The 27,341-nt window shown below is 37.5% G+C and overlaps 1 protein-coding gene across 3 annotated transcripts; it reads left to right on the top strand.

The window, feature by feature from the left end:
• Window positions 1-403: 403 nt before the first annotated feature.
• Window positions 404-26,058, top strand: LOC148844172 (Ribosome recycling factor). Of its 3 annotated transcripts, XM_088958853.1 has the most exons (8): window positions 404-754; window positions 7,738-7,884; window positions 7,966-8,081; window positions 20,637-20,728; window positions 21,177-21,198; window positions 21,274-21,342; window positions 23,044-23,112; window positions 23,207-23,665. In XM_088958853.1, the coding sequence occupies exons 1-8, from the start codon at window positions 523-525 to the stop codon at window positions 23,285-23,287; spliced, it is 828 nt and encodes a 275-aa protein (XP_088814979.1). In that variant the 5' UTR covers window positions 404-522; the 3' UTR covers window positions 23,288-23,665. The 3 variants fall into 3 exon arrangements, with proteins under 3 accessions (XP_088814979.1, XP_088814981.1, XP_088814980.1); XM_088958855.1 differs by lacking the exons at window positions 23,044-23,112; window positions 23,207-23,665 and adding an exon at window positions 25,548-26,058 and having other exon boundaries at window positions 408-754; XM_088958854.1 differs by lacking the exon at window positions 23,044-23,112 and having other exon boundaries at window positions 408-754.
• The last annotated feature ends 1,283 nt before the right edge of the window (window positions 26,059-27,341 follow it).

Below are 27,341 nucleotides of genomic sequence, written 5' to 3'. Positions count from 1 at the left end.
CCCAAGCCCATTTTTCAACTTCTTTGGAATACCTTCAAGGAGCATGATGAGAGCAAAATGTATCTCAATGAATAGAAATCTTATATATAAGGCAGGTAGGTGCTTAAGGTGATTTTAATTATAAAAATATGTTTAATATGGCTGATTCACCGACATAAGGTTCTTTGGATATTTAAAAAAAATGTTTAAACAAATTAATGTCTCCTACGGATGATGAGTTTTGGAAAACAAAAACTCATTGAGATGGGGTACTTTGTTAAAAAGTCATGACGAATGTTAGACAAATTCTGTTGTAGGCGCGGATTTAATTAATTATAGGTACTTTAAAATAATTTCTAAAAAATTAGGGATGAATAAGTCATTTTCCTAAAATTTAGAGATCAAACTTAAACCCTAACATCTAAATCCGCAGTACCCAAGCTTCAAAATCCATTTATTATTTTGTTATTTCGGGGTTTTTTGTTCATAAAATTTGACGTTGGACTATAGAACCAGGCGCAATGCATTGTAACTTGTAAGAGTATGAAAGCAATGATGGCAGTTTCTCTGAGATGCGCTTCCACTGCCAGAAACCTTCTCCTTCGAAACACTGCCAATTTCGGCAAGCTCTCGTTCTTGCGTCATCATTTCAGCCCCTTGAAGTCTATATTGGATACTTCAGTTCTTGACACCCGTAGCAGTTGCAATTATCCTGTGGCTGTGGTCGATTTTCTAAGAGAAAGCCGAAGAGGATTTGCCAAAGTACGAAAGTCAAGTAAGACTCAATTACCCTCTCCTCCTCCCCTTCCCTTGAAAATGATATTTCTGGGGTTTGATTGCTTGTGACCAATAAATAGTGGATATTGTGATGCATCATACACATATAATCATTGTAGGTTTTATTATCTCCCTATACACTACTGTTATTTAAACGTAACTATGCTTTTAGAACATCATCTTTTCTTTTTTCCTTTTTGGGATTTATATTATCTTGTTAATTGAAAACTTTAAATAGGTCATTGTCCTATGAACTCGATAGTTTGAGCGGCATTGGTATTTTTTCTCTCCCATGTGTGTATCCTACATTTTTGTATTTATTGGTTATTCTTCTATTTTCTGTATGCAATTATGCTTTAACTTGTTTGATTCATTTTAGAAATCAAATAGTTGAACTGATGGGGAAGGTTTGCTTTGTTATTTTCTTTTTGCTTCCTCCGTTTAGATTCTCTCCCTTCTTTCTCTTTATTTTTCTCTTCTTCTCTTTATTTTCTCTGTTAGTATTTTCTCTCTTGGTTGCCTCTTTTATTTATCTGTAGATATTTTTCTCTGTTTCTTTGTTTAGTCTTTCTCCACTTTCTCCTTTTCCTCTCTATATTTTACTACTCCCATTTCATTTCTTCTTTCCATTTTGTCTCATCATTTTCTCTCTCTAGGTTCTTTCTTTTCACTTTATCTCTCCTCTTCCTTTTGTATCTTGTTTTAGAATGATGATATAGGGGTAGAATTTGAATCGGAGGGGAGCAGAGCAGCTTAATGAATGGTTGGTGTTATATGTTATGGAGAAAGGGGATCCCCATCTACTAACCCACTATTGAGCTAATGAGTTTGTCTAAATATTTGCCAACTAATTGAGGAGGTTCCAAGAAGTACCTTGTTTTGAGGGAAATTGTTTTGTCATAACCATGGTCATTAAAATAATGGGATCTAGACAAATTAAAATAATAATAATAATAATAATAATAAATACATAATATCTTTGGATAATTTATTATTATTATTGTCATTTTATTAATGTTAAGTACCTTACTATGTATTATACATTTTGTTTGTTCATGAAATGAAACTCAAGTAAAGTGAAATTGGCAACTTTGCCTTCATAATCATAGCTTTTTGTAAAAAAAGTTGGATTGTTGTGATCTTATGCCAATTTCACAACTTATTTAAAAATCTTTATAGTGGCACCTAATTTGCCAATTTTGGAAAACAAAAGGTTGTCGAAAGTTTGCTCACACTTGAAAGTTGTTATAAATACATCATGATTTTTTTTTTCTATAAAACCCTATTTTTATCCAACATTTGGAATTAAATTTTACCATGTGGGTAGTTGTTTTGTACGTCTTGAATAGACCTTTCTAATGCACTTGGTCCCTTTGAAAACTCATTTTCTATAAAAGAAATTATGATAAAAATTGTGCAGGTTAATCAAGGCAAAAAGTGAGACAATAATGTTTTTTTTTTTTTTTTTTTTTTTTTTTTTTTTTTTTCGCGCAAAGATTACTTTTACCAAAATGTCATCTTTGGTCTTGAAAACCCTTGTATTTCTAGGTCATAAGTCTAAAATAAAGGTTTTGAGCCCCTAAAAAAAACTAGGTACTGATAGATTTATTAAATATAGATTGTTTTAGGATTTGGCGAATTTGCTAGAAAAAAGTAAGGGTTAAGTTTATTCAACTTTTTTCTATTAAAAGTGTTATTGTAGTAGCTTTAGCAATTTGAACCAGTAGAGAATGAAGGAGAAAGAGGAGAAGAGAAGAAGAACTTAGTAGGCTAATCCCTACTAGTCGACCATAACATGGATTATGGATTCTAATTAGTGTACAAAGACTAAATTGCCCCCACTTAAGTATGTGATAGGATGTCTACATAAGTAATATTAGGACTGCCACATAAGCATATAACTTAAGCAGAATGAAAAGACTAATCTACCCTTATTCGGTTAACTCTAACACTCCCCCTCAAGCTGGAGAATATATGTCATATAATCCCAACATGTTACATATATAATTCACTCTCTCTGAGCTCAAACCTATTGTAAACAAATCTGCCCACTGATCACCTGAGCCCACATGTTTTGTGTTTATCTCTCCAGTAAGGACTTTTTCCCTCACAAAATGGCAATTAATCTCTATGTGCTTTGTTCTCTCATGAAAAACAAGATTAGAGGAGATGTGAATTGCAGCTTGATTATCACAGTACAAGAATCCAATTTATTGTAGGCGGTTTCTCAGCCATATTAGTTCACATGTAGTGTGTGCCATGGTTCTCTATTCGGCTTCAACACTACTTGCAACAGTGATCTACTTCTTACTCTTCCATGTCACCATATTTCCTCCAAGGAATGTGTAGTAACATGTAGTAGATTTTCTATCTGACACTGAGCCTGCCCAATCTGCATCTATATACCCAACTACCTCAAGTCTTCCTCCTGGTTTGTACAATATCCCATGGCTTGGAGATCCCTTTAGGTACCTTACAATTCTAAGAACTGCATCCCAGTGAGGTATCTGGGGATTTTGCATAAATTAGCTCACCACATTGACAACAAAGGAGATGTCAGGTCTTGTCATAGTTAGATGGTTCAACTTCCCCATTAACCGTCTGTATCTTCTAGGATCATCAAATATTTCACCTGTATCACTGCTTAGCTTAGCATTTGGTTCTATGGGAGTTTTAGTCGGTTTCACACCTAACAATCCTATTTCATCCAGTAGATTAAGGATATATTTTCTTTGGCACAAATTTACATATTGTTTTGATCTAGCAACTTCTATACCTAAGAAATACTTCAACTTCCCAAGCTCTTTTGTTTGAAAATGGTCTTGCAATAAGGCCTTTAGTTTATCAATCCCCAACTTGTCACTGCCAATTATGACAATATCATCCACATAGATTACTAATAAAATCTTTTCGGCTTCAGAATTATAGTTGAACATCGTGTGGCCAACCTGACATTGTTTCATTCCAAAATTCTTCATCACTTTACTAAACTTCCCAAACCAAGCATGAGGAGATTGTTTCAACCTATAAATTGCATTTTTCAGTCTACACACCTTACCATCCTCCCCTGAGCAACAAACCCAGGTGGTTGCTCCATATATACCTCCTCCATAAGGTCACCATGGAGGAAGGCATTTTTAATGTCAAGTTGGAACAAGGGCCAATATGTTTCCCATATTGACACAACTCACACTGTAAAGAAGACAAATGACTCAAAGACGGAACCAGTATCTTGAGTGCCTTGAGAGATGGATGTTCTAGCCGACAATGCCATTGTAGAGGAGTTAGGGAAGTCTGACGTGCAACTAATGATCCACCATCGTCAAGATAATACAATCCACCAGCTTCATGCCCTTCACCAGTCTTCTTCCCCATCTTGAGATCTTGAAAAATACAAAATGAAGGGAAAAATGTAATAGAGCAATTAAGGGTCTTAGTTAATTTACTAACTGACATAAGATTGAATGGAAATTTAGGTATATATAGAACAGATGATAAAGAAAGAGAAGCCGTGTCAACATTACTAACACCACAGATGGGAGAAGAAGAATCATTGGCAAGGGTAACCGTTTGAGATGTGGAAGTTTCAGAGAGGGAAGAGAACACACTTGGAGTCCCAGTCATGTGATCAAAGGCTCTAGAGTCAATAATCTAGGGAGAGGGTTTGGATGCCAGACAAGCTATACTTGAGTGTGCAAGGGTGGCTGTAGTATGTTGTGAAGTAGCCTGAAGGAACCTCTCATACTCATCTCGCGGTACACTCATCTCCTTATGGGAAACAGATGTAGACGTGGAAGGTGATAGATCTGTTTGTTGGTTATCATTGACATTAACCCCACCAGCTACTGCATGATTAGCCCATGTAAAAGGTGGGCCATGGAGATCATAACAGAAATTCATTGAATGCCCTTACCTGCCACAATGGATACCCTTCCTAACCTTTTCCTTTTCCACGGCCAATCCCTGAGTCACGACTACCACCACGGCCAAACATGGAACCGCCACGACCTCCTCGAGATGCATGTCCTCCCCCTCTAGTACCACATCCACTTCCTCTGGCTACTACAAATACTGATCTGTCAGAAGGTGTGGTGCTCTCTATAGATCCCAAAGAAATCCTGTGAAGCCGTGCAAATACTTCCTCAAGTGTAGGAAGATTTGAGACTCCCAATATTTGGTTTGTAATTGGTTCGTGCTTTGATTTCAGCCCCACTAAGAACCTAGTGACATCCAATTGCTCCCTCTGTTGTTGTTGAACCTTAACATCTGGAGTTAGGGGATGATAGACATTGAATTCATTTATGAGGTTTCTTATATTAGCATAGTACTCTTCTAGGGTTTTATTCCCTTGCTGCAGATCGAAATACTCCTGATAGAGCTGATATACCCTCGTAGTATTATCCTGTCCAAAATAAGGTGGTGTTCGGAACCATTTATAACTTCGTGGATGGTCAGAACAGCTATGGACTGTGGTGTGGTGTGGATTGGTCATTGTCATAGGGTGTGGTGTGGCCCAGTCCACACCCACCAATTTCTCATCCACACTACAAAACACCCCCTAAAGCTTCTTGGCATGTTCCCATATGTCCTTAGCTGTATCTAAGAGCATAAAGTTGGCACTAATTTTGGATTCCATACTGTTCCACAACCATGTCACGATTTGGACATCTTCCTGTTCCCAGTCATCAAACCCTGGAGATTCAACTGATGGTTTATCTTTCTTCACATGTTTCATTTTCCTCTTTGTCCTGAGAAAAACTTTCATTGACTTGGCCCATGACACATAATTCTCACCATTAAGTTTAATTGAAGTCATCTACACACCTAGATAGTTGGAGGGAATCATCACACCAGGTTTCTGATCACTACAACCATCTCCAGTTGCTGCCATTATGTCCTCCCAATGCTACTTCTAATGCTGAATCCCTAGTCACCAAATGAGTATTGCTGTCAAGAGCTTGGTGTTCTAGACACTACGGCAGCTTCCAAATGAGTACTTCTAACACTACAGTAGTCTCCAAACACAGATAATAGGTTCACAACCAGTCACAATCAACCACCGTTATGTAAACTAACATTCAAATTAAGAGCTTGATGTCTCAGACAGGTTCAGCTACCATTTCAGATTAAAAAAAAGTGTAAACTATAATTCAGACAGCAACAAGTCAGAGTATTGATGTAAACTATTCGGCCACTCCTTCCAGCACAAAAACACAGACTTTTTTCTTGTTCACACCACTATCGATTACTCAGAAACATAAATCACAATGACAGCAACTCAACAACTCAACCAACCACACACAAACCCTCTTGAAACTGCTCAATAGAGGGTGAACATCACAAACACCACCACACGACCAAAGCTGTCACACATGGTGACAGCAGTATGAAACTGATATCCTAGGGCTGCCACACCTTCCTAACACTTGAAATAGGGACTGCGGCAGTCCTAAGAAAAATAAAAAGTGCTGCACTTACTAGACTGAGTGCCTCAGATTTCGCAGCCCAGAGAAGGAGAAACCAGAAGGAGAAATCACAGAATATGAAACTTGGTGCTACAGCCTTTTTCTCCTTCGCTTAACGCTCTGATACCATGTTATTGCAGTAGCTTCAACAGTTCGAACCAGTCGAACTTAGTAGGCTAAACCCTACTAGTTGACCATAATATGGATAGGGATTCTAATTAGTGTACAAAGACTAAACTGCCCCCACTTAAGTATGGGACAGGATGTCTACAGAAGTAATATTTAGGACTACCACATAAGCATATGACTTAAACAGAATGAAAAGACTAATCTACCTTTATTTGGATAACTCTAACAAAAAGAAAAGGTGGAATTGGGCTTATTCATGAATTTAAAAAAAGATAGTTATTCCATCCTGAAAGTTTTTATATAATCAAATAGTTATTCATTGCATATTGAATTATTGTGTTGCATTGTTTCAGTTAAATTAATAAAAAAAATTGTTTTAGCAATGCAATAGAGCTAGACAAGGTGGCCATTGATTGAAGTGAGTAACAATTTGGGAAACAGTACCAAATATACAAGTTATTAAGAGATTCATATGAAGCAAGAAAAATAAGGAGAAATGTGAAATGACCACTTAGGTTAGCTTTTGTAACAACATTTTTACTTTCTTATAAACTATCAAAGTTGTCTATACAATAGAGTGGAATGGGAAAACATGATTCATGTAGCTAAATGAACATAGTTGGGAAAACTGAAAAGGTTTTCTTGAGTTGAGTTGCTTTTAGTTCTTATTCTACACTAGCCTTTCTAAGCCTTCTCAAAATTTAAGCTAAACAAAATCAATGGTAAATGCAGGGAAAATTTATGTTCAAAAGTTCGAAATCAGTTGTTTCTATAAAGCACATTGTAGCAATGACAACAGTCACTAAACTGAAGAAATGTTTCTATATTTACAAGTCTTTAGTCATATTTCGATCCTTGAATCCTTGAAGTATTATAGCTAGAACATTTAATGGTTCAATATTCATCAAAAAATAGTTATGGTTCAATGAGAATACACTTCCTGCACATGTAGAATGAATGGTAGACTTTGCTACCCAGATGTGGTAAGGTCATGTTATGGATAAGGTATAGACTATAGAACAAGGAATTTGCACCAAGTTTACATTTGTTTTGTTGTTGAGGAGGAAGAAAGTGTTTATTAAGACCTCTTCCTATATTGAAGTGAATTGGTCCTAAATTCAAATGTCTGAAGTGGACATGAGACCATGTTGAAACATCTATGAAAGATGGGAGACTGCCTTTAACAGCTAGTTTTCCCTCTCCAAAATTATTTCTTGCATCCATGATGATAAAGGCAGAATAGGCTTGTGAGAAGAATTGCCAATTTTCTTAGTTGTTCTAGAAGTTTTCCAGCTATGGTTGACTGGTTGTTATCTGTCCAGTTCAGATTGTGGATGTTTTTTTTTGTTGAGTTTGAACTTTACACCTTTTGACGTATTTTTTGTAGGAGCTGATGATGATGATACAAATACAGTTGAAATGGTGCCAGATATTGGACCTAGTGTTAAGGCAACTGCTCTTTCACAGATGCAAGCAGCTATAGATGCTTTATCGAGAGAGCTGAGCAAACTGCGGACAGGAAGGGCATCTGCAGGTACATTGTGCATTTTTTTCAAGAGTTTCTAGTGTGGTTGGTGTATTTACTTGAAATGATCATTGGAAAATGTCTTTGCAGGAATGCTTGATCATATTATAATAGAAACAAGTGGTATGAAGATGCCATTAAATCATGTTGCTGTTGTTTCTGTCATAGATTCCCAGACTCTCTCAGTAACTCCTTATGATCCAAATGTAATGTATTCTTTCCTTCTCCTTTTATTTTATAATACTGGTTTTTTTTCACCTACATGAGTGGTAATTCAATGGATTTTAGGTTATTGGTCAATTTTGAGCCTTATAAGAGTTTTTTTTTGCTAATTTCTTTGCATATAGGGTTAAATGTTTTGGAGGGTCATGATAGTTTTGTTGTCTTTTTTTTTGCTAATTTGGGAAGATTTTCTATGCCTAATTATTAGGGGTCTAAACTTGTCCATTTTTCATGATTTTTGTGTCACTGGATAGGCTTTTCAATTATCTATCCTACAAGACTAATATCTTGTATATCCAATGTGTTAAGTCATAGTTGTTTTATTAGTAGGGTGTTTGTAACGATATTTCAGTCTTATTTCTTGGTCTCCTTTGGAATTTGCTTTTGGTTTGTCTAGTTGTAGCAGGATTAGTAGAATATTACAAGAGTAATTTTAGGAGTCGGTCCTTATTTGAGTGTTCCCATATTGTGGATGCTTTTGATGGAAAGGAATACAGCCGCAGACAACACCAGTAATGGGCGTTAGATTCAGTTTCCTATCTTATCTTATCTCTTAGCTAGATTCAGTGTTCCTATCTTATCTCTTAGCTAGATTCAGTGTTCCTATCTTATCTCTTAGCTAAATTCAGTGGTCCTATTAATTAGGCAGTAACATTATTATTTCCTATGTCTTTTAGAAAGTTTCTTAATGTTTTTTAGAAAGTTTCCTTGTGTATTTTTAGAAAGTCTCTTTTTGGAAAGTTTCTTAAAGTTTTTTAGAAAGTTTCCTTAAGGACTCTTGTAATTCCTATTTAAAGGAGCAGATGTTATTCAATGAAACTATCGATAATTTCAGTCAAGAAAGAGCAGAGGAGAGTTGATGATCTCTTTAACAAATCACCATAAAGGCGCTAAAGATAGGTTCCTCGAGAAAAGGGAGAAACAAGGGAAAAAAAGAAGCTTTTCCCGTTAACCGACCTGTGACGAGATCCTATTCGCGGGCCCTTAGCAATTTGGTATTAGAGCAGGGCGTCTTGGGTGACTTTGAGCAATTGAAGACTAGGGTTCATGATCTGGAGCACAAACTCATGGAAAATAGCAAGAAGGTGTGTGAGATCAAGGATGATGTCCGAGAATTGAGGCACTTGATGGAGTTATATTTCTCCAGCAAGGAAAAGAATTTAGAAGGGGCTGCGACCACAGACGATCGCCGACCAGACATGGTAGAATCGTCCGGCGAGCAGTAGGTCATTGCCTAGGGAACCGCGATCGTTCCCAAATACAGCAGGCTGGAATTTCCTTCCTATAATGGAACTGGAGATCCTATGGGATGGCTGTACAACTGTGAGCAGTTCTTCCGCAACCAATGGACAGAAGACAGGGACAAGGTAGGCTTAGCCGCATTCCACATGACAGAGGAGGCACATCTTTGGTTTTATAAATTGGAGCAGGAGGAACCTGGGCTCAGTTGGACCCAATTCAAATCCTACTGGCTTCTCAGATTTGGGCCCCCATTAACAAGCAATCCATTAGGTGATCAACCTCAAACAGACTGGAACTGTGGCTGAGTATCAGCGTTAGTTTCAGACCCTTCTTGCAAGAGCATCTTCGGTACGACCAGACCAATAGATTGACATGTTCACCGCGGGGTTAGCGGAAAAACCACAGGCGAGCAACAATTCCAAATCGGCATCCAGTGTGGGAAGCAGCGTTGTTGCACCCCCTATTAAACGCTTGTCCAAGGATGAGATGGCGGAACGCAGGGCAAGGGGATAGTGTTTTAATTTTGATGAACTTTACTCAGCAGGGCACAAGTGCAAGAGACTTTTCTGTCTCCTGGTGGAACAAGAGGAAGATGGGGATGAACCCTCTTCATTGGAACCCGATCCAGGAGGGCAAAATCATTCCCCAACCTCAATCTATTGTTCGTTCCAGAATTAATCGAGGTGTTGTTGAGGTTCTGGTGGAATGGGCCAGCTTACCATTGGCTGAAGCTACTTGGATTCCTTTGACTATGTTTCAAGACACCCATCCTGAATTCGAGCTTGAGGACAAGCTCTTAGTCCAGGAGGGGAGTAATATTGTGGATGCTTTTGTTGGAAAGGAATACAGCCACAGGCAGCAGTAGTAATGGGCGTTAGATTTAGTGTTCCTATCTTATCTTATCTCTCAGCTAGATTCAGTGTTCCTATCTTATCTCTTAGCTAGATTTAGTGTTCCTATCTTATCTCTTAGCTAAATTCAGTGTTCCTATTCGCGGGCCCTTAACATCCCATATGTGACCTTTGGATTTGCCTTAGTTTTGAAGTAACTGGAAATTCTATTTTTTATTTGTCAGTGTATGAGCCCAAATTGGAGTCTATAAAGGAAGAGCAAAATCCCTATGTTGAACCCAGGGTTCAAAATACCCATATGATACACTTCATATCGGTACTTGTTAGAGTTGGTAGAGGGATATTTTAGTCATTATAGGCTGGCTTATTAAAAGACGTTTTGTATATTTTGTTTTAGTTTAAGTAGGGTATCCCATACTTAATAAGGGGTATAACAGTAAACAATCTTTGTATAACTCTCACAAATATATAAATAAATCTGCTCGGCTGAGAAGTGACTGATCTTTTCTCTCAAGTTTAGATCTTTCTCTATTTTTCACCATTAGGGGTATAACAGTCTTTGGTTTGCTTTTGAAACACCTTAAGTTGATTCCCATCACAACAAGTTAATCCACTTTCTTCTCTATCTCTGTTTTTCACCATTAATAACCAAAGTACAAGTTAATCTACTTGCTTCTCTATCTCTACTCTTCACCCTACCAGATCTAGAAGTCGTTGGACCCCCTATCTGTCCCATATGTCTTAGAATCTGGTACTGTTCTGGTCACTTATTGTGATGTTTGGATTTGATATCATGAAATTTGTTTTTCTTAGGCAAATGTTGTTAAACGAAATTGTTTTAAATATTCTGTTCTTGATCATTCTTACCGGCTTTACTGTAAGTCTGCATACATAGGAGTGCAGGGAATGAACATATAATGGACAATACTTATTATTGATCAGGGGGCCTTGGTGCAATGGTTGGGTTGCTCCATTGTGACTTGGGTGACCAGGGTTCAAATCTTGGAAACAGCCTCTCTGTACTTGTTTGTAGTAAGAATTTTCATTAATGCGTACAATTAATCAATTATATGTATTACAAAGAAACAACTCAAATCCTATCTATCCATATAGTATACCGCCCTCAAATGAAGTTGTTGATGTTCATTTATATGTCTTCATATCTTAAATAAAAGCCTCCTTGAACATTGTTTTTTTTTTGATGAATAAAAGTAAATTTTATTTTTTCAAAAGCTGATTTAGAGTTGTGAATTCATACAACATCCTAGGGAGAGGTGCGAGCTACAGCCCCTCTTTGAATCTTAGAAGTAAACTAGGAAAGAAATACAAGAATCACAGTTGAGCCCAAAACAATTCTTCCCTATTTACCCCTTGCTTGGCTAACATACCGGACAAAGTATTTGTTGATTTCCTCACCCACTGTAAAGAGACCAACATATTCATTGTCAACCAACTGAATTTCTTCATTTTGTTTTTGTAGCGTCATATAGCCTCTTCAGGATTTTTCAACCAGCCCATCATCACTTTGGAATCCCCTTCAATTATTAGATGTTGTACCCTAGTTGGTTTGCAAATTGCACCCCTTGTACAACAGCTAATAGCTCTACCCTGGTAGTTCCCAACTTCTAAAGGACCTGAGTAGAGCAACAGAATCTCTCCCTTCTCATTTTTTAAGACACCCCCCGTTCTGGATAATCCTGGATTACTCATGCTACTTCCATCAAAGTTTAGTTTCAGTGAACCTTTAGATGGAGGAGACTAGCTTGTGATTGACTTTTCTTTGATGGGTGAACACCTTGCTACTCTACTGCTGACCAGTTTCTCCAAAGTTTATTAAAAGAGAATTGATGAAAGCTTTCCAAAGTCTTCAGCCAAAGTATTGCCCTATGCAACACAGTCTTTCAATTCTTGACTGCTCCTTTCCTTTTCTTGGAAATTTCTAGCACTCCTTTCTTCCCAAAGAGTCCAAATCAGGGTAGTGCGAGCACATCTCCACATAAGTCTCCCTCTTTTTGTAGGCCAAGAGAAAGTAGAATGGTCAAAGATCATGCGAACTTCTGTTGGTAGACTCCAACTACTCCCAAACAATGAAAGTAGCCAAGCCCAAAGGTTTGCAAAAAAAAAGGACATGATATTAGTAGATAGTAACAACCCTCCCCGTGAGCTCTACAGAGGATGCACCAATTGGGAGAAATACAGAGGAAATGCCTTCTCTTTTGTAGATTATCTAGAGTGTTTACTTTCCCACATAATACTTCCCAACAGAATGCCATAATCTTTGGGGGAACTGGCCTACACCAAATTTCCTTTGACGGAAAGGGTTGTTGAGAAGAATGCTGAGAGATGGACTTGAAGTAAGAAGCACAAGTAAATGTTCCTTTGGGTCTAGGAGCCCACACCCTTTTGTTTGGCTTGGAGGGATCCAAGCAAGCTTGATTAAGGCAACATAGCAAGTTAGAGAGAGATTCAATTTCAACATCCCTTAGTTCCCTATGAACCCAAAATCTCAATTAGGAGCCAAGGGTGTTCCCAATGGTGAGACAAATTTTAAGACCACCTCTTTTTTATACTAAGAAACAGAAAATAACAAAGGGAAAAAAGGTCTTTTAAAGGGGTGTCTCCTACCTAGATATCCTCCCAAAAGCGAACAACATTGTCAGAACAAACTTCATACTTGATAAAATTAAGAAATTGAGGAAGGGTGTTGTGAATGGCCTTCCAAGGTGCTATCAGGTTAGCTTGCATTGATATACTAGCATCCCATCCATTCTCTGAACTCCCATGAATGCTTCCCACCACCTCATGCCATAGCCTCTCACTTTCCAATGGCCATCGCTACAACCATTTCCCTAACAAAGCTTGATTTTTTTTTCAATCACCCTCCTAAGTCCCAAACCCCCCTCTTCTTTACTTCTGTAAACAATTTCCCAATTAACCAAATGATCATTTTTTCTTGTTCCGGCTCCTACAGGAGGTCCAACTTCTCCAGCTTCTTAGCTTCCCTAACTGGTATCCTAAAGACAAACAGAAAGTAACCAGGCAAGTTAGCCAAAGTAGCTCTTATTAAGGTAATTTTCCCTCCTAAAGAGATATAATTCTTCTTCCACGAGGCTAATCTCTTCTCAAACTTTTCTAGCACTAGGGTCCAAAATCTGTTCTCCTTAGGATTTGCCCCTAATGGAAGCCATAAGTAGGACATAGGCCAAGATGAGATGGAACACTCAAGACACTCTGTAGTAATCTCAATCTCCCCATCCTCCAAGTTTATACTCGCTATGCAACTCTTTTCCAAATTTATTTTCAGATTAGAAATTCTTTCAAATCCTTTAATTAGCTCCTTTAGGTTTGCTACCTTCTCACTAAAACCTCCTTCACAAAAGATCATTAGGTCATCTGCAAACTGAAGGTGGGTGACTAGGATTTGGTGTCTCCCTATTCTCTAACCCCTAATGACATCTTCTCTATCGGCCTTAGTAATGGTCCTACTAATCACATTGGCTGCTAAGGTAAAAAGGAAGGGTGAGAGTGGATCCCCTTGCCCGACACCCCTGCAAATTGGAGAAAAGTCCCTCACCACACCATTCACTAGAATAGAGTAGTGACATGTACTGATACACCCAGATATTCAACTACACCACTTATCCCCAAATCCATAGTTTCTCATCACCTCTAATAAAACCTCCTAGGCCACCAAGTTATAGGCCTTTTCAATATCCAATTTACAAATAAAGCCTCTTTGCCTAGACCTTTTCATTTCCTCCACACTCATTTGCAATTAGGATTTGATCTGTTATTTGTCACCTTTGAATAGAAGGGAGAACTGTTTTGATCTTCAAAGAAAGAACTTTAGCCAGAATTTTATAGATGCTTGTCACTAGACTAATAGGCCTATAATCTTTTGGGTGGTTAGCATCATCTTCTTAGGTATCAAGGCCAAAAAAGTGGCATTGATTCCAGGGCTTATTACATGATCGTCTACAAATTCCTTAAAGGCTTCAACTGAATCCTCTTTTAGCAACTCCTAGCAGTCTTGATAAAAACCCATTGTAAAGCCATCTGGACCTGGAGCCTTGGATCTATCCATTAGAAAGACAACTTTCTTAATCTCTTTTTCCTCGAAATTCCTTTCCAACCACCTTGCCATTCCGTCCTCAGTTTTTGGCCATTCCACCCCTCTGACGAATGCTTTCTCATTCAAAGGTCTTCTATAGATTGATTTTAAGTGATCCACAAATTTTCTGGCTGTCATGCTGGTTGGTAATCACCTCCTCTTCTATCTCTAGCTTGGTCACAAAATTCTTTCTTTGTCTTCCATTGGCTAAGTCATGAACAAATCTAGTGTTGCCATTGCCTTCCTTAATCCACTTGTGTCTAGATTTTTGTCTCCAACTGATTTCTTCCCTTAATACCACATCTTCCAAATCCTTTTTCAATTGTCCCCTTAACACTTTGTCATCCTTGGTCAAACCATTTTGGGATTCCTTTACATCCATGTTTTCTATTCGAGAGATTAGGCTCATTTTTTGCTCCTCAATTCTGCCAAATTGACCTTTATTTCACTCTTTTATTTTGTCTCTCAACCTCTTTAACTTATTATGAAACTTGACCCCCTTCCATCCTACCCCCCTCACCTTCTCACCCTACCATTCCTTCACTTTTTTTACAAAATCTGGATGGGTAAGCCACATGTTTTCAAGTCTAAAAGGTTTGGGTCCGGTAGAAAAAGACTCGGTGCCTATCTGGATGGGACGGTGATCAGAGGTGACCCTAGGTAATGCTCTAGAAACCGAGTTTTCCCAACTATTCTCACAGGCTAGGTTAAATAAAAATCTGTCCAACTTCGAACACAAAGGGGTTTCCCAAAGGTTGGACCAAGTGTAACTGGTTTGCAGCATAGGTCTCCTTGATCATTGTAAGTGATCAAATAAAGAAAAATGCCCATTCATGGGAAGACTCAGAAGCCTCTCTAACCTGTGAATGATTCTTCAGTTATGCTATTTCCAAATAGCACAACAAATTGGATAAGGTATCAAAGACCAAAGGAATGATGTAGCTGAGCAGAAAAGGAAAATGGTGGTCAGTTCCTGAGCTTCTTTACACATGGTACAACTATGTCAAATTTTCATCTACATACTATTTATATGATCAAATGTAAGGATCTTATCATGGTAGAGAAGCCACATGAAAGCATCCAACCTGGGTGGAATATGCTTTCACCAAATTGATTTAGGATGGATGGCTGACCTACTTACAAACACTTGGTGGGTGCTGAAAATAGAGGACTGTTTTAAGAAGGTAAAAGTGAAGAGTACTAGGGTTCCTACAAGAACTAGCTAGGAAGATGCGAATAGGTCTAATGAATGGCTGAACATTTTTTTGAGAATGTTAGCAGTGGGAAGAGGAGGAATTTTGAAATATATATATGTTTTGATGAGTAAAAAGAATTTTATTAATACAGAAGGAATTTTGAATCTTAGAAAGTATTACAAATTAAACAATATGAACTGAATCAAGTGTGTGAATGGATGTGGTATAGAGGGTGTGGTTAGCGTATAGAAACTCTATAAGTTGGATGGTTTCTAAAGAAGAATTTTTACCCTACAGTTTTATAGAAACTTTATAAGTTGAAAAATGGGTGAAAGATACTTGGATGTTGAAGGGGGGTTGAATTAACAAAAATGATCTTTTAGTAGATGGAGTTACAACTTAAATCAATATTGAGAAGAAGAAAATATAAGAAACATATTACTAGTGTGGTTTGGTTGATCATATACCATGTTGCAAAATCACCACTTTACATCCAATTAAGACAAAAGGGGCCAAGTTCTAACCTACTGACCAATGACTTCAAAATTTTAAATCAACCTTAACAATGACCTAACTAATAATTTGCAATGTTCGGACATCAAATCAAACTTTAAAATGACCTATTTACCCCTATGACAAAATTTAGAAAAATCAGAAAAATAAAAAATTCCTACTAAAGTTTTAGAACCAATCTGATGCTCACCTCAAACACAACCAGCATCATGACAATCCTCTAGCAAAGTTGCATAGAAGTTCTCTTTGAATCCTCTTTCCACACAATTTTATACTTATGACCCAGGAAAGACAAGCATCTTCAAGTTTCTGAATTAGGAGAAGACACTCTGTCTGTTACAATAGGCCTATGGAATATAGGGTTCCAAGCCACCAAATTTCCCTGGATGGAAAAGAATCCACAAATATTCATTCCAACTTTGATGGAGACTATATAGTCTTGGTAAGTAAGAGGAGCCTAGCTTTCCTTTTTGATCTCTCTAGTTTCAAAGGAAAACCTGTGTGATTTTATCAGCTCATCCTCATCCCAATCAGGCTTGAATTAGTATCTGGGCTTTACTAAAAATCTTAGAGAATCTGAGATTTCCAGTGTTTTTGCTTTCCTAGCCTGTTGAATTCAGTGGTCTTGGGGGATGGAGGTTCAGATTCTAGAGTGTGGACCCTTAATCAAACAAGGTCATTTTCAAGTCTTTTTTGAACTCTCTTATGGCTACCTCTCATTATCCTTTTCCTGTTAAGGATATTTTGTGTCATCCTATTCCTCCAAATTCAATGCTTTCTGTTGGGAAGTGTTTCATGGCTCCATTAACACCTGTGATTTGCTTCAGAGGAAAAGACCAAATTGGTGCTTGTCCCCAAGTTGGTGCTTCTTATGTAAGTTGTATGGTGAGACTACTTTTCATCTATTAATATCCTGTTCTTTCGCTAACTCTATTTGGGAGTGGTTTTCATCTCTTTTAGGTTGGCTTCTCCTTGATAGTCTGGAAGGTTTTTTTAGCTCTCATATTTTTAGTTGCTCTAAAAGAAGAGGTAGAATAATGGGGAGATGCAGCAGAAGTGGTTTGGACAATTTGGGAAGAAAGTAACTTGAGAATCTTTGAAGACAAAGGAGTAAGGAAGCTGTAATAGAGGTTATAACCTTAAGGGTGGCACATTGGGTGAAAACTTTAAAGCTCTTTGCTGACTTTAAGGTTGAAGATTTCTTCATCTTGTGGAGACTAATTGCCGACTCTTCCTCCAAAAGACAAAAAGTACATGAAGCCTGGGCACCTCCATGTGCTGGGTGGAAGAAAATGAACTTTGATTGCAGTTGCATGGGAAATCCTGGCCTATCGGGTATTGGTGGGGTAATAAGGAAAGAAGATGAAAACATTCTAGCCATGTATTCAGGTCCTGTTTAGCATGGAGATTTGGTGAGATCAGAACTGATGGCAGCAATGTATGGAGTAGAGAAAACTAAAGAAATGGGGATTGATGGGCTGATTATTGAAGGTGATTCAAAAATAGTTATCGGTTGGCTGAAAAGGGTAAAGGAGTAATGTGGCAGCTAAGGAATGAGTTTAGGCGCTTCAAACAGATATATAAAGACATGATGATCCATGTTCTGGGCTGTTTTGTAAATATTGGGATATTTCTTCCCACAACTTCTTGTTGTATATCTTCATTTTAAAATTAATGAATCAATTTTTGTGTTGCTGATCAAATAAAAAAGAGGAGCATAGCTTTCCAACACTGCATGAATCATCTTTCCCCAATATTGTTTTATACCCATTTGCCACCTTGTAGATAGATACTCATCATGAATCTTCATGATACCTTTTAAAAAACTAGCAGGATATGAAGAATTCACTGGTATAGTCGCCTAGTCATTTAACCATTACCCTTCACTAAAGAGCAACATCCTCTTTTGGATACCTCTAAAGCCATTTTCTTATTGAAGCTTTACTCATTAGGCTCATTATCTTGAAGCACCGGGCTTTCTTAATTACAGCAGCAAAAGTAAATTAAATCAACCTGCAGCAAGATTCAAGAAAGGGAAAGCAAGAGAGGAAGAAAAAGGAAAACGGAGGTGGGATAAAGATGGTGACGATCAGGAGGAGGTGTTTGAAGGGGGAAGATTACGGCCCTGGTTCTGTTAGGATTGTTTTTGTTTGTGGTGCAGTTGTATCAGCAGTGAAGCTGTCTGAAATTATGATTCTAGAAGTGTTAACCTTCCTTTTTTATTTGAGTCTTGTAGCTGGTGGAGATTCTATGTCAGCTGTCATTTATCTCTAGGATGATATCTTGTCACCTTCCTTATGTATTCTTCTTTTTATATTAATGAAACTTTTATTTTACTTTTCAAAAAAAATAAAAAATAAAAAAGAAGAAAAGATGGGAGGAAGAACACTGATTGTGTTCTATCCTTTCCCACTTTTATTAATTGCTGTAATTAAAAGAAAATTTACATCTGTATCCTCATATAGGAAAAAGAAGAAAAAAAAAGCTTCCAAGTACCGTAGTCCATAGCCTACAAATAAAAGAATAAAAACCAAATAATAATAAAGAAATAAAACAGATCCTTTTTGGATGTGGTAATAAAGTGCTTTTCTGGGAAGATGTGTGGCTGGGTGGTTTCCCTCTCAAAAAATCATTATCTGCCTCTGTATTATCTTTCCTCTTACAAGAAGGAACCTATTTCAAAATTTTGTTTTTGGTTTGCCAGTGGGGTTGATTGGGAGTTTGGTTTTTAGAAGGTGTCTCAGGGATGTGAAATGCTCCTCTGTGATTGAGTTGTTGTCTAAGCTTGGGAGTGTGTTCCTGGATCAATCCTGTGAGGACAGTTGTATTTAGTCAGCCAATCCTGGTATTTTCTATTGTGACTTTTTTTTTAATTCTCTTATTCAGTTAAACAGTTTGGGTGTTTACTTTCTGGTGTTGGAGTAGACCTCTGCCTTCTAAGGTTAAGGCTTTCTATTGGGAAGTGGTGCTAGAGAAGATTAACACCAATGATTTGCTCCAGAAAAGGAGACCAAATTGGTTCTCTCACCCCACTTTTGTATCCTTTGCAATGTTAGTGGTGAGTCTATCTCCCATTTATTAATCTCCTATTCTTTTGTGAAATGCATTTGGGTGTGGTTTTGTTCTCTCTTTGGTTTGTTGGTGTGATCCCCCTTATGATGTGGTTAGCTTATTCAACCCCAAGTTTCTTAGACAACCTGAAGGGAAAGGTAGAGATCTTTGCGGAATACACAATGAGTGGTACTCTAAGAGCTTGGGAAGCAGTTGCAGCTTCTTCTTCAGTGTGCAACCAAATACAAGTATGGAGGCTTCCAATTAATAATAGGGTGAATCTGAACTTTGAAGGTAGCTCTCAAGGTAATCCAAGTCCCTGTGGAATTGGAGGTGTAACTAGGGATGGCAATGGATTATGGCCATGCTTTCAGGACTAATAGGGACTGGTGACTCCCTAAACGCAGAAATTACACCACCATTGCATGGGATGAGATTAGCTAAGCATTTAGACAAGTGTAGGTAGAAGGGGACTCAAAGTTGGTAATATATGGCTGCAAAGCAGAAATTAAGGAGTCTGGATTATCAGACAAGCTTTATGGGAGATTGCATGCAATGCTAGGGATCTTATAGCTTCCTTTTCTTAGGTCAGAAGATCTGCAAATGGCTTGGCAAATTTATTAGACAAGAAAGAGGTTGCTAGGGAACAGTTGTTTTGGGCTGTGTTATTCATTGGGACCAGGCTGTTTATTTCTTGGATTTTAATCACACAGTACTTGAATTAATGAAAAATTTGTAATTGACCAAAAAGGAAAAAAGAAATATAACAGTCCTAGTAGCAGGCCCAGTAAGAAAGAAAAAGGCTGCCAATCTTGTACCTCAACAGAAACCAAAGCCATCAAGATGCTTGGGATGACACACCCAGTTCAACTTAATGTAATGGATTTATTCCCCTGTTCATCTCTACCATTCTATAGAAAGTGTCTTTGAAGCTGGCATGTTGAGAATTGACGTGTAACAGTTAGTATTACCTTTCTCGACCTTTTGGCTAAGATCAGGTATGATAGATAGGAATACTAGTTAAAGCACTATTCATTAAACTGATATGCCCTCCAAATGAAAGAACATGCCTCTTCCATCCTGCTAATCTCCTATCCATTCTTTCAAGAATGATTTCAAGATTGTTGAAGAATTGCTTGACACTTGCCGGAAAGCTGGGTAGATAAGTGGAATTAACTCCACTTTACATGGGGATGACTACATGAATCCAGTTCCACTTTTCCATTCTATCTAGGGTCATATTCATGGTTAAATTGTGAGCCCTTGACTCATGTTTTCACTATGTTAAATCATGCTCTTTTTGGTTTGACCCTAGCTCTTACTACATCTTTCAATTGGCATTTTGTCACTAATTGATGGTGCAGTTGTTGGTTTTCTGTGCACATTTATTGATTGAAGGCCCATAATAATGTGTTGAAAATTGAAAAATTCTAATGAAGACTTATAATTATTGAAAATTCTGGTACTTTCTCTGACTAGTATTTTTACACATAAATTTCTGATGCTGATGTTTTACCATTGTGCAATGTGAATTATTTTTGAAGAATTTGTAACCTTAGAAGTCGTTTCATGCAGGCCCTGAAGGAGTTAGAACATGCCATTGTTTCATCACCCCTAGGTCTAAATCCAACACTGGAAGGTCAACGATTGATTGCAACTATTCCCCCGTAAGTATATATTCCATCTATATTTAGAGTTTCTGGCTTGTGAGATGGCATGGCTCAAAACTTGAAATGTTGGACTAAGGAGGCTAAACTTTTGTTTTAACAACTCTGTTCCTCTGTTCCAAGTTTTATATTTCCTATTTATTTTTCTAAGCTTTTCCAGTAACTCGTGAGTCTCTTTGCTGATTTAATTCTTATTTTTACCGACTTCCAGAATGCATGCTTATTATGGCTTTAATGGTGCCCATTTACCAGTAATATCTACTTGCCCGTAATACCTATTACAGGCACTGGGCTCCACTTAGAAACTTGTGATTTAAAAATGGAAGGGCCCTCTATTTCCCAAGTTTACTAAAGCTCATTAACTTTTCTAAGCTTTTGTAGTACTTGATAAACCTTTTTGTTGATTGAATTCCTTCTATTGTTATAACTTGCTTTATGCCTCTACCAGGTTGACCAAGGAACATATTCAGGTGAGCTTATTGTAGATTGTTCTCTTTCTCTTTTCTTCTTTGTGCTGTTTCCCCTCATCATTGTTTTTGCATCAGGCCATGTGTAAGGTGGTTGCCAAATCATCTGAAGTTGTTAAGCAGAGTATACGAAGAGCACGTCAAAAGGTATGGCATCAAAAATTACAATTTTAATAAGAAAATAAGAGTTTTGCTAATGAAAGCTCAAATTCTCCCTTGTCTTCAGTACTAATAATTTCCATGTCTTTATTTACAAATGAAATTTTGTTAAATGTTAAAGAAAAAGAGATACAACCAAACATCTCTACAAGAGAAAGAAAGGGAATGCTTTCAAAGATCCATCAGAAGGATAAAAAAGAAAATAAAGCTAGAAAATCAACAAGGTAGTAAGCCCCCTTCTAGTATCTCACTTTCTCAACTCTATTCCTGGCAAGGTTATCAACTACTGTTCAGTTAGCTGACCTTGTGATCCATCTGAACAAAAGTGGTTCAATATGGAATATGAAGAGTGAAGACATAGCCTCCTTGATCCACTGTCTTAACCTTTAGGGTCATCAGATGCCTCTCATCCAATCAAAACTTGAGGATCATTAGCAACCTTAACCTTTTCATAGTGCATGGGGATAAAGAATTTAAACCCATGGAAACCTAGAATTAGTCAACTATCATTTCTGTAGCACCTCAATCCCTGGAGGCCTTGGGTTTCCTAAAGGACAATCATCAAGATTTAGATTTATACCTTTCAAGTGGGGAGAGGGCCAGGTCTATAGAATCTCCATCAGAGACAGAGGTGATCTTGAAGAAACCAGCCAGTCTAAAAGAATCCGATAAACAATTCTTACCAAACAAGGATCAAACAGGAGTGAACTTTTCTGGTCTGCTTTGTAACAGTGATTATGAATGTGGGTCAGCATTTCAGTTTTGGAATGCTGGAGTTGTAATTATCTTGTTTAACTTAATTTATTAATGAAAGTTACCATTTCCTATAAAAAAAAGAGTTCAACAATGGGTTATCCATCCTATCCAAATAGACTATCAATACAGGGAAATGATATGTTTGTATCTATTGTACACTAAATCTTGTCTTACGTAGCAGTTATTATAGTTCTGACTTCTGGCATGGAGTTTGATACTGTAGTGAAGTATGAGCAAATGAGACTTTCTCACAGATTATTGTCTATATGGCACATGCAAGTGGGTTTATATATATATATATATATATATATATATATATATATATAGGATGTTTAGACCAAAGGTAGCTTCAGTGGATGGTTCTCTTATTTCAAAGCCCTGGTTTATGATCTTTACCATCCTATGGTTGGAAGTTCTAGGTTTATTTAGCAATCCTGAAAGGCATTTTATTGGATGGTCAGATGTATAGGCAGCGTTACATGGACACAAACATGGGAATTAGAATCTGACATGTGTCCAAGAGTCTGACTCAGCAAGATGAAGAAACAAGGACTTTCAGAAAGATCTATGGAGAAGTATAGACTATTAAAATAATAATTCATATTTTGCTGAGTTCTTAAGGTCTAAAAGATTATATTGTAACCTAATAACATTTTATAAGAAAAACAGCATTGATTGTGTACATTAGCTGTTCATTTTTGTTAAATAAGCAAGATGAAAAAGAAAAAAATGTCACATAGATGAGTCCTCATTCTCCAAGAATCCATGTAGTGTCAGAGTCCATGCAACACTGTATATCGGACAAGTTGATGCAATGTTGCCATGTGAGTTGCAATGAGCAAGTACGGATGTTGTACTGCAGTACGTCACAATGATTTATAATTTTTATTCTACGTTCGTACTTTGAAACAGGATGTCCTTTGGGTTTTGCAGGCGTTAGATACAGTAAAGAAAGTAGGATCAAGTATCCCAAAGGATGATTTGAAAAAATTGGAGAAAGAGGCGAGTGACCAGCAGATATCCCTTTGTGTGTGTATGTGTGTGTGTGTGTGTGTGTTTTGTCACTAAGCTTGTTGACTTTAGTTCCGTTTTCCAGGTTGATGAAATGACAAAGAAGTATGTCAAGTCGGCAGAGGATATGTGCAAAGTAAAGGAGAAGGAGATCAAGGGCAGTTGACAGCAATTTCTACATTATGGTACTGATTCAGGAGTTCATCTCATGTAGAATACTTGCTGTTTGAGAAGACGTTGGCCACAAAGTTTTGGTAGTTTGAGAGTAGTGTTTGATGATCTTCATAGTCTTCTTTTAGAAGCTAACTGGAATCAGAGGCAGGCGAAGTGGTAATATGGCCTATGGGCATGGTTGTTGTCAGAGTTAACATCACTGGATTGAAGCCCTTGAACTTTTTGAAATCATAGTGATAAAGCAATAGTAACTTGCCCAAATATGCATGCCTTCATGAACACAGCATTATTTGTCTTATCAACCGAGTCAGATGTGTTTGATAGCAAACATTTTCAATGAGAATTGATGGTCATCGGCAACTTCACATCATTTTCTGACAAGTTATCATTTGAGTCAGATTTCCCCAAGACATCACCAGAGGCTAACCCTAAGCTTGACAACATTTGAGAATGTTTGTTGACAACATAAATATAATAATAATAATTAGGGCTGTAACTTGGGTCGGGTTAGCTTAATCCGAAAATGTAGGGTTGGGTTGAAGTTCACCTTAGGGTTAGGATTAAGGTTGAAAAGCGTGAACCTGACTTAAACTTGATATTTGCATTATATATATAATGAAAATATGAATCTTGCGAGGTAGATTTTCTTATTAGGCTTGCTTTCTTCAGTTCTTTGATACCACCAATCCACGATATTCAGGGAGTTTTACTGTGTGAAAACTTGGAGGTAAACACCAATTTGAGCATGAAGAAAAACTGCCTTCGATAATTCACATTCAAAGAAGAGGTGCATTTGTGTTTCCATTGACGAGTCACAAAATGAGAATGCCATGACTCCTCTTTGTCTGTAACACCAACTTTCTCCCTTTGTTTTGACAATATTTGAGAAGACCTTCCACATAAAAAGATGGCACTTATGGAGTACCGAAATGGACTAGAGGAGTTTCCATGAGGTTATAGGCTGAGGGTGCACCAGAAGATTTAACTATAAAGGTACGATAGTCCTAATGGTGCAAACATATGGTCAAGCCGTCAAGGAGGTCCTCATGCGGTCATGCCAACACCCATTTTGAAGCATAAGATCACTTACCCATAATTTTGAAGGCTGGGCATGAAGAGAAAGGTTTTATATTTGAGGTACAAGTATAAAATTTCAATGTTTTTTCTTTTTGGTTTTTTATGTTTTATTTATATTTACGGTTGTCTTTTTTTTCATTATTTTTCCTCTGTAAAATCACCTAAGGAGAATTAATGGGAATAGGAGGACATTTTTAAAGAGGGTAGGGGTTTCAGTGAATGGGCCCCCATGTGTTCGACAAAAATCTCAAATGGATTAATTAACACAAAAAAAAAAGTGTTTCAATGGAGATTGATTAAACAAAAGAAAGTCTCAGATGGGATTAATTAACAAAAATAATGTTTCAATGGGGATTGATTAAACAAAAGAAAGTCTCAAATGGGATCTATGTGCAAATGCATGCCACACCCCGCCTAGAATGCATAAACACCCGTATGTGCCCCCCTTCCCCACTACCCAATTTCCCCACCTGGCACTCTGTGCACCTGCCCCTGCCTTGTTGCCTAGTGCCCGACTGCCCTGGTACCTCCGCTAGGGTTGATCATTTCAGCTCAGCTCGCACAAGCTTGGCCTGAAAAAATATTCAGGCTTTTGCTTAGGTTTTGTGTTCAGGCCAATCCAGTACCTGTATTCTGGGTCAAGTCTTACTTCGATTCCCAAACTTTAAAATGTTCCAATCTAGTATTTGAACTTTTAAAACGTTTTAATTTAGTTCAAAATCATTAATTTCTGTTAAGGCTCAATTTGGAAGGATTACAAATGCAATTATGTAGAGTAAAATTTTGTATTTTGTATTATTTTATTTTATTTGTACTCCTAAACTGAACCTAAGTGACATGTGAAAGGATGCAAATGTCCTTTAGGTGCCATCTAAACCAACTATACATTTGTATGAACCAGAATGTACTTTACATCAAGGTTCAAAGTATCGTTACGTACCGGCCTGTATTGGCCAATATGTATCATTTCGGGACCCTTCTGATACGCCCCTACAGTGGGTGTATCGGGGGTCTGACCAGTTCAGGGGATGGGGGGGTCCTAGACCGGCTCCCCTGAACCAGTTTTGAAAAAAAAATATAAAAAACAAGTAACGAAACACCCAAAACACCCCTACCGATTTATCGATATTTTGAACCTTGCTTTACATATTTGAATTTGCACTCTTTCTAAACAGAACCTAAAGAGGAGAGAAAGATGCAGATGCGGCTGCATAAAGAAGTTCTGGGTCTGGGTGTTGGAACGGATACATTAATTACAAGCAATAACTATGTATCATATCAAATAGATACATAGTAGAGCTTTCGGAGAAGCAGCTCGCTCCCAGGCCAATCGGAAGAGGTTTGACACGGCAACTTTTGGCTTTACGTGGCTAGTAGTTATGGGCAAACAGTATCTGTTTTATCAGATTGATCTAGTTGCTGATCTGAGATTCTATCAGTTGGGTTCTAAAATCTTTTGCGGAGTTTTTCTTGTCATTCTATCTCCTTCATTCATCGTACAGGTAACATGGTTGCTCATGTAATTGCAAAAAAGGCCTGTTCTTTGACAGAACTTACTTATGGTCTTTGTCCCCAGATTTCCTTGTACCTGTTCTGTTGAAAGGTGCTTCTCAATGAATTAGCCAATGCTTTTCTTCAAAAAAAAGAATTTTAAGGCCAGAGAGTTGAGCTTCCAAGATATGGAATTTATTTGGCGTTTGGCTTTGAGGCATGAGTACATCAATGGAGCAGTACACAATGCATATGATGAACAATGTCTCATTTCCAAGGAAGATGATTAACAATGTTTTGAAGGGGAATTTTTGAAAGTTCAAGTATTAGATTGGTATACTTTAAAGTTTCGGGACTAAAGTAAGATTAGGCCCAAAATACATTGCATAAATTTATAATTCTCCCTAATATTTATACTATATAATGTTTAAAATATATTTATAAACATATTATATAACATTTAATATAAAATACTATATATGTAATATTTAATTTTAATATATGGCTTAGAATCAAGCCCAAAACCTGGTTAGACCGGGCCTAAGCCTAGGGTTTTGCCCTTATTAGAAGTGCAAACCCGGGCTTGGCCTTTAATCACCCCTATTCTCTGCCCAGCCCAACGGCTTATCCAACAATCTAGTCCATTCCAATTGCCTTGGCCTAGTCACCCCCTTGTAATTTACAAGGCAAAACCCATATAAAACCATATTTTTTCTTTTTAATATAAAAGTATATAAAAAGTTCATTTATTAAGGCACCCCCTATGCTTTACTACATTAACAGCTGCCCCCTCTAGTTTTCTTATTGTTAAAACACTCCTATAGTTTGCACCCTTTTCACTTAGAGCTATTTCTCTCAAGGTTTAAAATATTGATATGTCCGATACGTTGGTAGAGGCGTATCAAGTGTTACGATACTTGTTTTTTTATTAATTTTTTTTTATTTTTTTTTCAAAACTGGTTCAGGAGAACTGGTCTAGGATCACTCCATCCCCTGAACCGGTCAGACCCCCAATACACCCACTGTAAGGGCATATTGGAAGGGTCCCGAAATGACATTGGCCAATACGTAACGATACTTTGAACCTTGATTTCTCTTTAACGAAAGTGTAAAAAACCCTTTCAACCAGTCCCTACGATTGAAGGAAAATAAAAAATGAAAACAATTATTTTGCGAGTGTAATAATGCACGAGCAAGAGTACAGCTCTACTAAAGGTTCTTGGAGAGAACTTGCATTTACCAACGACGGTCTTACCGGATTTAATTAACTTATATTGCACAGGTGGTAGGTTGCAGCAGAAACAGAAGAGGATTTGAGAAGGCTATCTATAGTCAACAATAAGAATGGAAGTAGTGTTGGTGTCGTTTCCTGTGAGGATAGATTTCCCTTTTGTAATTGATGTAATCGCACTAGATTCTGATGACCATGCATTTTATGCTGGAAATATATATATATATATATAGATATAGATATAGAT

The sequence above is a fragment of the Nelumbo lutea genome, chromosome 8, assembly GCF_056320005.1.
Source record: "Nelumbo lutea isolate HS-2025 chromosome 8, American lotus-T2T, whole genome shotgun sequence".
Taxonomy (NCBI): domain Eukaryota; kingdom Viridiplantae; phylum Streptophyta; class Magnoliopsida; order Proteales; family Nelumbonaceae; genus Nelumbo; species Nelumbo lutea.
This window is presented reverse-complemented; position numbering and strand designations above follow the sequence as displayed.

Bases quoted from the DNA above. Each gene is read 5' to 3' on its own strand.
- LOC148844172 (XM_088958853.1), top strand. From the start codon at position 523: ATGAAAGCAATGATGGCAGTTTCTCTGAGATGCGCTTCCACTGCCAGA. The intron at 8,082-20,636 runs GTAATGTATTCT...CGTTTCATGCAG, and splicing joins TAACTCCTTATGATCCAAAT to GCCCTGAAGGAGTTAGAACA. The intron at 20,729-21,176 runs GTAAGTATATAT...TGCCTCTACCAG, and splicing joins TTGATTGCAACTATTCCCCC to GTTGACCAAGGAACATATTC.